Here is a 13,224-nt window from a genome sequence, read left to right as displayed (position 1 = left end):
CCCCCCTCCCCCCCCCACACACTCTTTGACTGTCAGCCTTGTCACCCGTTGTTACTCAACCATGTCAGAAAAGTCCCTATCCAGCTGTCAGACAATGTTCCATTTGAGCAATTCTTTGACAAATGTTATAACTGGTGGGTATGAAACTGTTTAAACACTTTAATTAAAGAATTTACATAGAAAGTGAGATTTTGAGTTAAGGGGTCTCCGTCTGAAAAGCCCTTTCTTATCCCTCAATCGGAATACTCATACATTACAATTTAATTCTGATTTGATCCTCCTCTCAGTCCGCTTTAAGATCCTGCACAACAACCACCTGCAGATCCGAGGCATCAAGAAGACAGACGAGGGGTCGTACACCTGCGAGGGCCGCCTCATGGCCCGGGGAGAGATTGACCTCAAGATCATTAGGGTCATCGTCAACGGTCAGCCCACTTCTTCTTCCCGCTCTATTCCCTTGTCACTTTATTCATGGTTTTGACACCATTTTGTGGTGTTAAGCCATCTATCAACATCCTAGACAGAAGATGACTGTGGGCTGGATTTCAGCTGTAATAACTTGGTCTCAGGTGTGTTAATGTCCCTCCCTCAGTGCTCCCTACCATCCGGGTGTGGCAGTCTGAGGTGAATGCCACAGCAGGCGTGGGCCAGTCTGCCATGTTGACCTGTGCTGCTGATGGATACCCAGAGCCCATGGTGACCTGGGCACGGTAAGACTGGAGCACATACTCTCTCTTACGCGCACACGCACACACTCAAGGCTGGTAGACTGATATACCACTAACCAGTGTTTTGCAGATGTCCATCTAACCATGGAACTCATAGGCTACCAACAGTCCCCTGCCCTTGGTTTTCTGTTGGCAGTGTAGTGTATTTCTCTCACCTTCTTAGAAGAGTTAGAGGAGCTGTTTCCCTTGTTGCTAGGTGAGGGAAAGGACTGGTGTGAACTCCATGTGACACTTGTCTTTGGGGTTGAGTCTTAGGTAAATGGGGAAGAGCTATTTTAACTCATCAGTCAAGGTGATAAGCTTTGAGCCTAGGAGTCATTGTCAGTGCCAATAAATAAATGGCTCTCCGGTATAGACTATAGAGATCATGATTGAAGACTGGTTTAAAAATATTAATTGTCATTAAATCGGAAATAGCGATTCAATGTCACACTGAAACATTACTTTGATAAACAATGAATTGAGATAATTTGAATGAAGTCTGTTTGACCTACTTCACAGAGGGAAAAATACTTATTTATTTATTAGATAAAAATTCTCATCAAGCGTAGTTAGCAGCATACTTATTTTAGTTGTGTTGTCAAATCCGATTCTCTTCGTTTCACAAAAGCTGATTGTAATCAGAATAGTGTGTGTGTGTGTGCGCGTGTGTGTGTGTGTGTGTGCGCGTGTGTGTGTGTGCGTGCGTGTGTGTGTGTGTGTGTGTGTGTGTGTGTGTGTGTGTGTTCCCTTTCTCTCCCCCAGAGCCGGTGTTCTTCTGGAGTCAGGAGACAAGTACAGCTTTAATAAGGACGGTTCAGAGATGACCATCATGGAGGTAGCCAAGCTGGATGAGGGAGAGTACACCTGCATCGCTAAGAACAAGGCTGGGGAGAGCGAACAGGAAGTCAGCCTTAGAGTGTTTGGTGAGGGACTCCTCTCACTTGGTGCTGACAGATGATTGACTATGTGACGGGTTTGTGATGGTTAATCATGGTTTGTCTATATTTATTCACAGTGGGAGGATTTTAACATTGGATTATTTTGGGGGTTATGTTGTGATTATAACTTTAGGTTTTAAGTACTATCATCAGATCTGGCAGGTGATTGATGTCACTATGGGATTGCATACTGTGAATGTAGCTATACTGTAGGTCATACAGGTGAGTGTCACTGCAGGTTGGTTATAATGGCTCTGTGTGTGTCTGCCTTTGCTACAGTGAAACCTAAGATCACCTTCCTGCTGAACCAGAGCACGTCTGAGATGGCTGAGCAAGTGACTCTGACCTGTGAGGCGTCAGGGGACCCCACCCCCACCATCAACTGGAGCTTTGGCCTGCGCCCCTTCACTGAGGGAGAGCAGGTATAGTAGAGGCAGCCCATAGAGAGAGGCCAGCCTGGGGCTGTGTCCCCACTGCAGAGGGACACTCAGGGGATGTGTTTCACTTAAACATGGCAAGGCTCCCTTAGCCAGGTTCATCTCTGCTGATTAAGTATGACCCCAAAGCTGCAGCTAGCTAATAGAAGTTCATATTACTACCTAGTAGCTACCTAGTTACCATCCCACCTTAGACGTCGTCCCTATAGCAGCTTAGGCCTATTTCCCTATACATGTAGCAGCTTAGACCTATTTCCCTATACATGTAGCAGCTTAGGCCTACTTCCCTATACATGTAGCAGCTTAGACCTATGTCCCTATAGCAGCTTAGGCCTATTTCCCTATACATGTAGCAGCTTAGACCTATGTCCCTATAGCAGCTTAGACCTATGTCCCTATAGCAGCTTAGACCTATGTCCCTATAGCAGCTTAGACCTATGTTCCCTATACCAGCTTAGACCTATGTCCCTATAGCAGCTTAGACCTATGTCCCTATAGCAGCTTAGACCTATGTCCATATAGCAGCTTAGACCTATGTTCCCTATAGCAGTTTAGACCTATGTCCCTATAGCAGCTTAGACCTATGTCCCAATAGCAGCTTAGACCTATGTCCCAATAGCAGCTTAGACCTATGTCCCAATAGCAGCTTAGACCTATGTCCCTATAGCAGCTTAGATCTATGTCCCAATAGCAGCTTAGACCTATGTCCCAATAGCAACTTAGACCTATGTCCCTATAGCAGCTTAGACCTATGTCCCAATAGCAGCTTAGACCTATGTCCCAATAGCAGCTTAGACCTATTTTCCTATAGCAGTTTAGACCTATGTCCCTATAGCAGCTTAGACCTATATCCCAATAGCAGCTTAGACCTATGTCCTTACAGCAGCTTAGACCTATGTTCCCTATAGCAGCTTAGACCTATGTCCCTATAGCAGCCTCTGCTAGTCCCCTGCAGATTGCTACATACAGTCATCTATGGATCTTGTATTTTCATACAATGCCACATAGTCCATATACGGTGCCTTCGGAAAGTATTCAGACCCTTTGACTTTTCCCACATTTTGTTAATTTACAGCCTTATTCTAAAATTGATTACATTTTTCGCTCATCATTCCACACAAAATATCCCATAATAACAAAGCAAAAACAGTTTTTTAGAAATGTTTGCTAATTTATAGAAAAAAACGGAAATATTACCTTTACATAAGTATTCAGACCTTTTACTAAGTACTTTGTTGAAGCACCTTTAGCAGCGATTACAACCTCGAGTCTTCTTGGGTATGACACTACAAGCTTGGCACACCTGTATTTAGGGAGTTTCTCCCATTCTTTGCAGATCCTCTCAAGCTCTGTCAGGTTGGATGTGTGAGCGTCGCTGCACAGCTATTTTCAGGTGTCTCCACAGCTATTTTCAGGTCTCTCCAGAGATGTTTGATCAGGTTTAAGTCTGGGCTCTGGCTGGGCCACTCAAGGACATTCAGAGACTTGTCCCAAGCCACTCCTGTGTTGTCTTGGCTGTGTGCTTAGGGTCGTTATCCTGTTGGAAGGTGAACCTTTGCCCCAGTCTGAGGTCCTGAGAGCTCTGGAGCAGGTTTCCATCAAGGATCTCTCTGTACTTTGCTCTGTTCATCTTTGCCTCGATCCTGACTAGTCTCCGAGTCCCTGCCGCTGAAAAACATCCCCACAGCATGATTCTGCCACCACCATGCTTCACCATAGGGATGGAGTAAGGTTTCCTCCAGAGGTGACGCTTGGCTTTCAGGCCAAAAAGTTAAATCTTGGTTTCATCAGACCAGAGAATCTTGTTTCTCATGGTCTGTGAGTCTTTAGGTGCCTTTTGTCAAACTCCAAGGGGCTGTCATGTGCCTTTTACTGAGAAGTAAATAACAATAAAGGTCTGATTGGTGGAGTGCTGCAGAGATGGTTGTCCTTCTGGAAGGTTCTCCCATCTCCACAGAAGAACTCTAGAGCTCTGTCAGAGTGACCATTGGGTTCTTGGTCACCTCCCTGACCAAGGCCCTTCTCCCCCGATTGCTCAGTTTGGCCAGGCAGCCAGCTCTAGGAAGAGTCTTGGTGGTTCCAAACTTCTTCCTTTTAAGGATGGAGGCCACTGTGTTCTTGGGGACCTTTAATGCTACAGAAATGTTTTGATACCCTTTCCTAGATCTGTGCCTCAACACAATCCTTTCTCGGCTCTCTACGGACAATTCCTTCGACCTCTTGGCTTGGTTTTTGCTTTGACATGCACTGTCTACTGTGAGACCTTATATAGACAGGTGTGTGCCTTTACAAATCATGTTCAATCAATTGAATTTACCACAGCTGGACTCCAATCAAGTTGTAGAAACATCTCAAGGATGGTCAATGAAAACAGGATGCACCTGAGCTCAATTTCAAGTCTCATAGCAAGGGTCTGAATACTTGTGCAAATAAGGTATTTCTGTTTTAAAAAAATCTAAAAACCTGTTTTTGCTTTGTCATTATGTGTGTAGATTTTTGAGGATCCTTTAAAAAAAGTTATTTTAGGATAAGGCTGTAACTTAACAAAATGTGGAAAAAGTCAAGGGGTCTGAATACTTTCCGAAGGCACTGTAGCTACTTCCCTGTAGTACCAATGATCTCATCTAGTCCAATAGACAGGTAATGGGTGGGGCCATTTAATCAGAGACACGCTGTAGGTACCTGTACAGGATAGGAGGAGTGCGGATAGGCGGAGCCCACGGGAAGGTCCGTTTACTTCGCTACATTCTCTCCCCTGCAGGCACATCTAAACAGGATCTATCAGGTATGAAATCCGTGTGGCACAGAAATGGAACAAAATCAGTTGATAGAACAAATTGCGTATGGGGTATGAGATTCGACAAAAACCCTGATAGGATCAAATAAGTATTTTTATGGAATTTTCTTGTCTGCTCTTCAGGCAATATTCCTTGAAAATCCTCAAGCTATGATATTATCAGGGTTTATGAAATCGATTCAAAACTGGCATGTTTTCCAAATATAGCCTGACTTTTTCGTTGCACGGGTCCTTACATAAGAGTGGTTCTGGGTGTTTGAACTTTGGGGGTTTCCTCTGCCTTGTCAACTGAGGTCAAAAGAGAAAACGGTTACCGTAATGACCTTAAAAAGAGAACCTCCTCATTTCTGTGTTGCCATTCCCGGTCCGATCATCTCCGTCTCTATGCATCGGGGCAGCTCCGTGCCATACTGCTGCTCAGTCTGTGTCCCTCTCTGTCCTCTCATGTAGACGATCTGTCTCATTGCATATCTGTCATCAATCATTCTGTCAAGGTTGAAGCCAAAAGCAAAATGCCTGAGTTTGCACCTGTGTTGTACTGGTATAGCCATCTCTCCATGGTGGTGGGTGAAGAAATGATTAGCAGCCTGCATTGAATTATCATTAGGAACATATTTAAAAACAGGAGCATTAAGGTGTGGCCTTCACAGCTGTGGCCTGGCACTGTGGGTCTTGTGGGCAATGGTCCCGGAGGGAATGTCTTCTTTACAAGACGCCAGGATAGCGTGATTTGGAAAATGGCTGCTAATTGTTTTTGAACCTGGCTGTCCCACATCTCTGCCGTGCTAGCAACACTTATCATAGCGGCTGTGGTTCAAATAGGTTGGTAGACAGGTGAAAGGGGAAGCTAATGATCAACTCTCACATGAAATATGTGCCACAGTCATCTATCCAGCTATTATGGTGAATTGTTCATATAGGCCTATTATTTTAAATCCGTGTTGTTGTATTTGCTTATTGACTATCAGCATGACAATTGTGGTTTTGTTTTTCCTGTGTGGAATTGGTGTTGAGGGATATTTGTGAGAAACGTGTCTGTGTTACAAGTGTGTGCATGTGCATGCTGTGGTGTGCTATTCACTAGTGTGTCATGCTACATATATCTTTGCCACCTCTCTCAGTGCTTTAACGTCCTTTACATTGCAGTCTGCTGACTGTTGTACTCATAGACATGGTGTAAAGAGGTGCTGGATTACCATTATCCCTGTTGACATGGCGTTAAAGTTTATTATTCCCTCAGATAGCTTCCACTCATCCACTCGAGTCTGACTGTTGTCTTAGGTAATGTACAGTGCCTTGCGAAAGTATTCGGCCCCCTTGAACTTTGCGACCTTTTGCCACATTTCAGGCTTCAAACATAAAGATATAAAACTGTATTTTTTTGTGAAGAATCAACAACAAGTGAGACACAATCATGAAGTGGAACGACATTTATTGGATATTTCAAACTTTTTTAACAAATCAAACACTGGAAAATTGGGCGTGCAAAATTATTCAGCCCCCTTAAGTTAATACTTTGTAGCGCCACCTTTTGCTGCGATTATAGCTGTAAGTCGCTTGGGGTATGTCTCTATCAGTTTTGCACATCGAGAGACTGAAATTTTCCCATTCCTCCTTGCAAAAAAGCTCGAGCTCAGTGAGGTTGGATGGAGAGCATTTGTGAACAGCAGTTTTCAGTTCTTTCCACAGATTCTCGATTGGATTCAGGTCTGGACTTTGACTTGGCCATTCTAACACCTGGATATGTTTATTTTTGAACCATTCCATTGTAGATTTTGCTTTATGTTTTGGATCGTCGTCTTGTTGGAAGACAAATCTCCGTCCCAGTCTCAGGTCTTTTGCAGACTCCATCAGGTTTTCTTCCAGAATGGTCCTGTATTTGGCACCATCCATCTTCCCATCATTTTTAACCATCTTCCCTGTCCCTGCTGAAGAAAAGCAGGCCCAAACCATGATGCTGCCACCACCATGTTTGACAGTGGGGATGGTGTGTTCAGCTGTGTTGCTTTTACGCCAAACATAACGTTTTGTATTGTTGCCAAAAAGTTCAATTTTGGTTTCATCTGACCAGAGCACCTTCTTCCACATGTTTGGTGTGTCTCCCAGGTGGCTTGTGGCAAACTTTAAACAACACTTTTTATGGATATTTTTAAGAAATGGCTTTCTTCTTGCCACTCTTCCATAAAGGCCAGATTTGTGCAATATACGACTGATTGTTGTCCTATGGACAGAGTCTCCCACCTCAGCTGTAGATCTCTGCAGTTCATCCAGAGTGATCATGGGCCTCTTGGCTGCATCTCTGATCAGTCTTCTCCTTGTATGAGCTGAAAGTTTAGAGGGACGGCCAGGTCTTGGTAGATTTGCAGTGGTCTGATACTCCTTCCATTTCAATATTATCGCTTGCACAGTGCTCCTTGGGATGTTTAAAGCTTGGGAAATCTTTTTGTATCCAAATCCAGCTTTAAACTTCTTCACAACAGTATCTCGGACCTGCCTGGTGTGTTCCTTGTTCTTCATGATGCTCTCTGCGCTTTTAACGGACCTCTGAGACTATCACAGTGCAGATGCATTTATACGGAGACTTGATTACACACAGGTGGATTGTATTTATCATCATTAGTCATTTAGGTCAACATTGGATCATTCAGAGCTCCTCACTGAACTTCTGGAGAGAGTTTGCTGAACTGAAAGTAAAGGGGCTGAATAATTTTGCACGCCCAATTTTTCAGTTTTTGATTTGTTAAAAAAGTTTGAAATATCCAATAAATGTCGTTCCACTTCATGATTGTGTCCCACTTGTTGTTGATTCTTCACAAAAAAATACAGTTTTATATCTTTATGTTTGAAGCCTGAAATGTGGCAAAAGGTCGCAAAGTTCAAGGGGGCCCGAATACTTTCGCAAGGCACTGTATGTATTGACTAATAACTATAGCCTAAGAGGCTTTACTTTATAAAGTTAATGTTTTATTTTTTATTCTACACAGCATATTCTCTCCTTACACATTTACGATAGTGATGGCAGACAAATTCACATCGTCACGTTTGTATATCTACATAGACATTGAAATGGCAGTTGAGATGATCAGATTGGCAAAAGGTTTGAACCCATAGAATAGCCTAAATGTGGGTCACACATGCCATGGTAACGTTGTCTTCCAAGAAGATACTGTATGTTTTAGCTATTACATAAACAAGTTTAACCCAGCTTACTGTTCTATTCTAGTGCTCTCATACTCATTTGTTTTGGAATTACGTCGTTGTTTCAACCCCCTTATTTGAAAGCACTTGTTGTAACAATTGTTAATAGCTCAAATGTAATTGAAGTGTTTATGCATGATTTGGATATTATCTCTCAAACTGAAAGGCTGGGTTATATGAATATACAGTATATTAAACATTATACTTGATTTACAAAGTTTGCAGGCTGCAATTATCTGAGAACATTCAGGCTCTGGAAAGGAGGAGCAAACTCCCTTGAAAATGTGTTTCTTCAAAGCTCATTAGAGCTCAAACTTGGTACAGATGACCAGATATTGAATATTTCAGATTACTGTGTATTAAATCTTACTGGAGCTGCCTAATTTATGATAATGCGCTCCATGGAAACACAATGAGATCGGTCTGGTATTCAGATAGTTGAGAGTTGTAAAGAGAGTAGGAAAGTAGCTATTAACTCTTGGGAATGAGCATTTGAAGGTGAAATGTTCTGAATGATCAGAGAGCTCAATCATGTGGTGCTGCTGTTGGTTGCTGTTGGCTGCTGCACTATAACATGATTGGTTCAGGGAGCGTAGTTGAAAAAGAAGAATGCTTTCAATCCAAGGGCCTGCTTTACTAAGCACTGGTACAGTAGGGTGAGACTGTAGAGAGGCTGTTGTTCTCTAGCTACACTTCTAACACAACGCTCATTTATGTGCCTGTCTGGTCAGTGGTGGTACAATGTGGTTCTCTGGACATTCAGTGGCAGTTTGTTCTTATGGTATGACAGTTGGAATGCTGCTAGCCAGGATAAATGATGGAGAGCTTCTTAACTGATCCCAGTCAGGATGGGGAAAAAACACTTCCCCAGCCCAGTCCTGTAACCATACCCTACTGTAGGGCTGTTTATGACTATAGAGAGGATGCCTTTTGTGTGGTGCCGGGTGAGATAGTTATGTGAGTGTTTCTTCTGTAGAATCTCCTCTACAACAGTGCCTCTCTTCCTCCCCCCTCCCCCACCTTCAGTGATGTGATCATACATCACAGCTGAGAGAGAGACGCTCGCTGCTCACTGCTTACCCAGGGGATGAGGAGCGCTGCTTGGAAATTAGATTTGTCTTGGGGGGATGTTATTTAGTGCTGGTTTGCACTAAACTGATTAGATGCTATGGTGTTTACAGCTCTCACCATCAGCTAGTAATTTGCTTTTGGTCCATATCCCATTGTTTAAACAAACATAAAACATGGGTCTGACAATGATATGTGTCAACTCAATTCCATACCTCACAGTTCTGTGTCAGACCAGCCACGACCAGGGGTGCTGTTAGTTATGCGTCCTGTAATAATGAGCAGCAGCACCGGTATTACGGAGCTAATTGAGCAGCAGCTCCTCCTCTGCGCTGTGGGGTCTGGAGCCAAACTGTTTTTCTGACATAGGTGTTAAATGGGCCTGTCTTGCTGTGTGTGTCTCTCCTGTCTCGCCACACCCCAGTGGACCGTAAAGAATAGTGATATCATATTACCAACACACTCACTATCTACATTAGCCTCATACCATGGCTCAATATACAGTACATGCAAAGATGTTCATCTGGACCCTCCCTACTTAGGATGAGTCTTCACTCAGTGTCTTTAACTTGACATACTGTATTGTTGGTCTGGTTTATTCATGTGTGTGGTTCTGCCCTGCAGTGTGAGTAAAGCTTTCCCTGTGTTAACTAGTCTCTTGATGTGTGTGTTGTGTTTCTCTATGACAGGCAGTGAGTCTACAGTGGTATAGGCTAGCCCGTATTAAAGATAGATGCCAGAATAGAAGCCAGATGAATTCACTCATTATTCACTCATTATTCACTCATCTGTGAGTGATTGGAAGGCGTCCAGCTCTAAATGAGAGAGGATGGTCTGGAAGGAATGTTAAGATTGACTGTATTAATAATGAATTGAGTTCTGGGCCTTTTTGCCTGCAGTACGTTTCAGCAGATGGGACACTTGGTTGTTTTCTACGTCTGATGGAAAGCTGTTTACCATTTTGCTTGTCGTCTGGCTTCCATACTCCTTTCCATTCATCACTACGCCGTCGTCCATTATCAATCATCTCTCCTTCATGCCTCTTGTTTCTCCTTAACATTAGGAAACCCATAAAGCATGTTCTATTACAGTACCTGAATGGCAGAATTCAGAGAAAAGTAAAAACTTTTTTAATCACGTTTGATTATGTTTTGTCGTGCTGAATTGTGTGTTAAGTTTTGTGTTGATTATATAACTTCATATTACATGTGGATTCATCATGATTGATAATCATAAACAATTCTTAATAATTAGATTTTGAAGATGATATATGGAGAAATGTTGTATGATTTGTTTCTTCCAGCATCCCTCCATGCTAGCTCCAATGTAGTGTATATTATTTACACATGAACATGTACCCAGCAGGCTAAACTGGTTGAAATGATGTCATTACACCATTTTAGCCCGCTGGCTAGGCTTTTTCTGGTTTGATGCTGAGTAGTTTAATACAACTGAGGAGTGTGAAGGTTGATGAGTCTAATTGTTTTAACGTTTTAGCGTTAGCCCTTTTCACTGGACTACAGCAGGTAAACGTTTGGGTATATGGGCAGTGTTGTTGAGTTGCATGCTCGTCTAGTGTTGTTTGTCCTAGCTGTGAGGTACTGGATGAGGATTCCTGTCTATGGATTGCTTTGCTTTTTGTTGTTTTATTCTGTCTGTGTCCTCTACAGGCCTCTTGGACTCGGCCCGAACAACACAAGGTATAGCTTCTATACTATACCCAATACCCATCACAATCTACCAAATACCATGCCCATGTATCCTCTTTCACCATATTGATTTTCTGCTTTACAGTTCTCTTCAACACTGTTTTCTATTGCTGCCGTAGTCATGGAAACTGATGGAGAAACTCTTATCAGTCCTCTTTGGTTTATTAGTATGGCTTCACTCAGCCTGAAAAATTGTCCTTGAAACCTGTAGCCAGGTATCAGACAACTGGTGAAGGATGTTTGTTCTCATTCTTTCCAGGGAATAAGATCTAGGGTACACCAATGATCGAGCTGAGCTAAAATTGCTTGATGTTTCCAATAGGCAACACCACCCTGCATTATTAATAAACTCTCTGTTGTTGAAACCCATAGTTATGAAACTTTAATGAATCTATGTTCTCACGTTGCATATGAACAGAAGGAGATGCTCTCCCTTTGGACACAGATTGAGATTGTGTATCATGGTCTGGTCTGCCATGTGGTTGTCCAGTCTTTGGCCACGATGATGAGTTGTTGTTGACCCTCTTTGACCTCACAGTACAACCCAAAAATGGAATGTTCTATCTACACTACACCAATATCTTATTAATGTACCTGGCACGTGGACTACATCGCTTCACCAAGAACCACAATAAGACCTGCCTGTACATAAGGGGTGGCATATGTGAGTGCAGCACAAGGCTGGCGGGACACTGTCACACTCTCTGGCCACCCTTTCAGCTCTGATGTAATTATCCTTGTCAGTGTTTGGAGAAGGTGGGGGATGGAGGGAGGAGGTGGAGGAGGCGGGTGGGGTTGGAATGAAAAGCGGACTGACTGCCTTGCCTGTGTTATGTAAGCATTTCCTCAGGCATACTTAATGCCCCAGACATGCTGCTTCTGTTGAATTTGAATACAGAACTAATGAGCACTATTCTTCTCTTAGTTAGTTTCCCAAATCACATATAGTAGACTATTTTTGACTAGTGCCTATAGGGCTCTGGTCAAAAGTAGTTCACTATGTAGGGAATAGGGTGCCTTTTGAGCCACTGCCTTAGTTAGTTTGTCCCCCAGACTGGTCCCTACTGTAGCTAATTGAACAACACAGAGGCATTCATGGGATGGTTCACATACAATGTGTGGGTGTTGAACTTCAAAGCCATGCAAAATAAAATGCAGAGGTCGCCAGGAGTCCAGCTCTTCTACGACACCTAAAATGAGTTTAACAGTGGTTTGGACTGGCGTGAGAGTTCCAGACCCAGACTGTTCAGTGTCAACAACAACATCAAGAGTAGCAGACCCAGACTGTTCAGTGTCAACAACAACATCAAGAGTAGCAGACCCAGACTGTTCAGTGTCAACAACAACATCAAGAGTAGCAGACCCAGACTGTTCAGTGTCAACAACAACATCAAGAGTAGCAGACCCAGACTGTTCAGTGTCAACAACAACATCAAGAGTAGCAGACCCAGACTGTTCAGTGTCAACAACAAGAGTTCCAGACCCAGACTGTTCAGTGTCAACAACAAGAGTTCCAGACCCAGACTGTTCAGTGTCAACAACAAGAGTTCCAGACCCAGACTGTTCAGTGTCAACAACAACATCAAGAGTAGCAGACCCAGACTGTTCAGTGTCAACAACAAGAGTTCCAGACCCAGACTGTTCAGTGTCAACAACAACATCAAGAGTTCCAGACCCAGACTGTTCAGTGTCAACAACAACATCAAGAGTTCCAGACCCAGACTGTTCAGTGTCAACAACAAGAGTTCCAGACCCAGACTGTTCAGTGTCAACAACAAGAGTAGCAGACCGAGACTGTTCAGTGTCAACAACAACATCAAGAGTTCCAGGCCCAGACTGTTCAGTGTCAACAACAAGAGTTCCAGACCCAGACTGTTCAGTGTCAACATCAAGAGTAGCCGACCCCGACGCTAAAGGTTACGTACATGGCTGTTTATTTAGACCTTGTGAATCTGGTGTTAATGAAGTCAGGTAGTGTATCTTGAGACAAACGTCAATCCTGTTAGCTATTAGCAGGGTTTCTGCTATAGTTTTAATTGGCAAGGTCTTGAATGTATTGGCACACTGTGTTCTTGTCCTCTTCCCTATGTCACATGCGTTGGTTCTACTTCTGAAGCTGGAGTCTTAACCACCATTTCATTTAGTCAGCATGGTGTTGCTCTAGTTTAGAATTACAGAGACCATTCACAGTTGGCACTCCACTGACTAGGTAGCTAGTTAATTCTATGGAATAGAAGCACCTCAATGAGTTGATGTACTGTACATTCATTTCATGGATCAACGTGTGGTCTAGAATGCCTCCCCTATAATATGTATACAGTAGATGTATAAACTGTACATCAGACAGTATGTTGCTGTTGGGAAAGT

At 43.2% G+C, this 13,224-nt stretch overlaps 1 protein-coding gene across 7 annotated transcripts in view; it reads left to right on the top strand.

Annotated features, from left to right (window-relative positions):
* The window catches only part of LOC139382193 (neural cell adhesion molecule 1-like), a 118,905-nt gene that overhangs the window by 86,887 nt on the left and 18,794 nt on the right, over nucleotides 1–13,224 (top strand). For 4 of the 7 annotated variants that reach the window (XM_071126060.1, XM_071126063.1, XM_071126059.1 and 1 more), the window contains exons 5-10: nucleotides 288–425; nucleotides 593–710; nucleotides 1,473–1,633; nucleotides 1,928–2,070; nucleotides 4,847–4,870; nucleotides 10,819–10,848. In XM_071126060.1, the coding sequence (XP_070982161.1) occupies nucleotides 288–425; nucleotides 593–710; nucleotides 1,473–1,633; nucleotides 1,928–2,070; nucleotides 4,847–4,870; nucleotides 10,819–10,848 (614 nt within the window). The remainder of the gene's footprint in view (nucleotides 1–287; nucleotides 426–592; nucleotides 711–1,472; nucleotides 1,634–1,927; nucleotides 2,071–4,846; nucleotides 4,871–10,818; nucleotides 10,849–13,224) is intronic. The other 3 variants (XM_071126066.1, XM_071126067.1, XM_071126061.1) reach the window with 1 other exon arrangement.

This window comes from Oncorhynchus clarkii, chromosome 24 (assembly GCF_045791955.1).
Source record: "Oncorhynchus clarkii lewisi isolate Uvic-CL-2024 chromosome 24, UVic_Ocla_1.0, whole genome shotgun sequence".
NCBI classification, from domain to species: Eukaryota; Metazoa; Chordata; class Actinopteri; order Salmoniformes; family Salmonidae; genus Oncorhynchus; species Oncorhynchus clarkii.
Note: the sequence above shows the minus strand (reverse complement) of the source record. Positions and strands in the feature narration are given on the sequence as shown.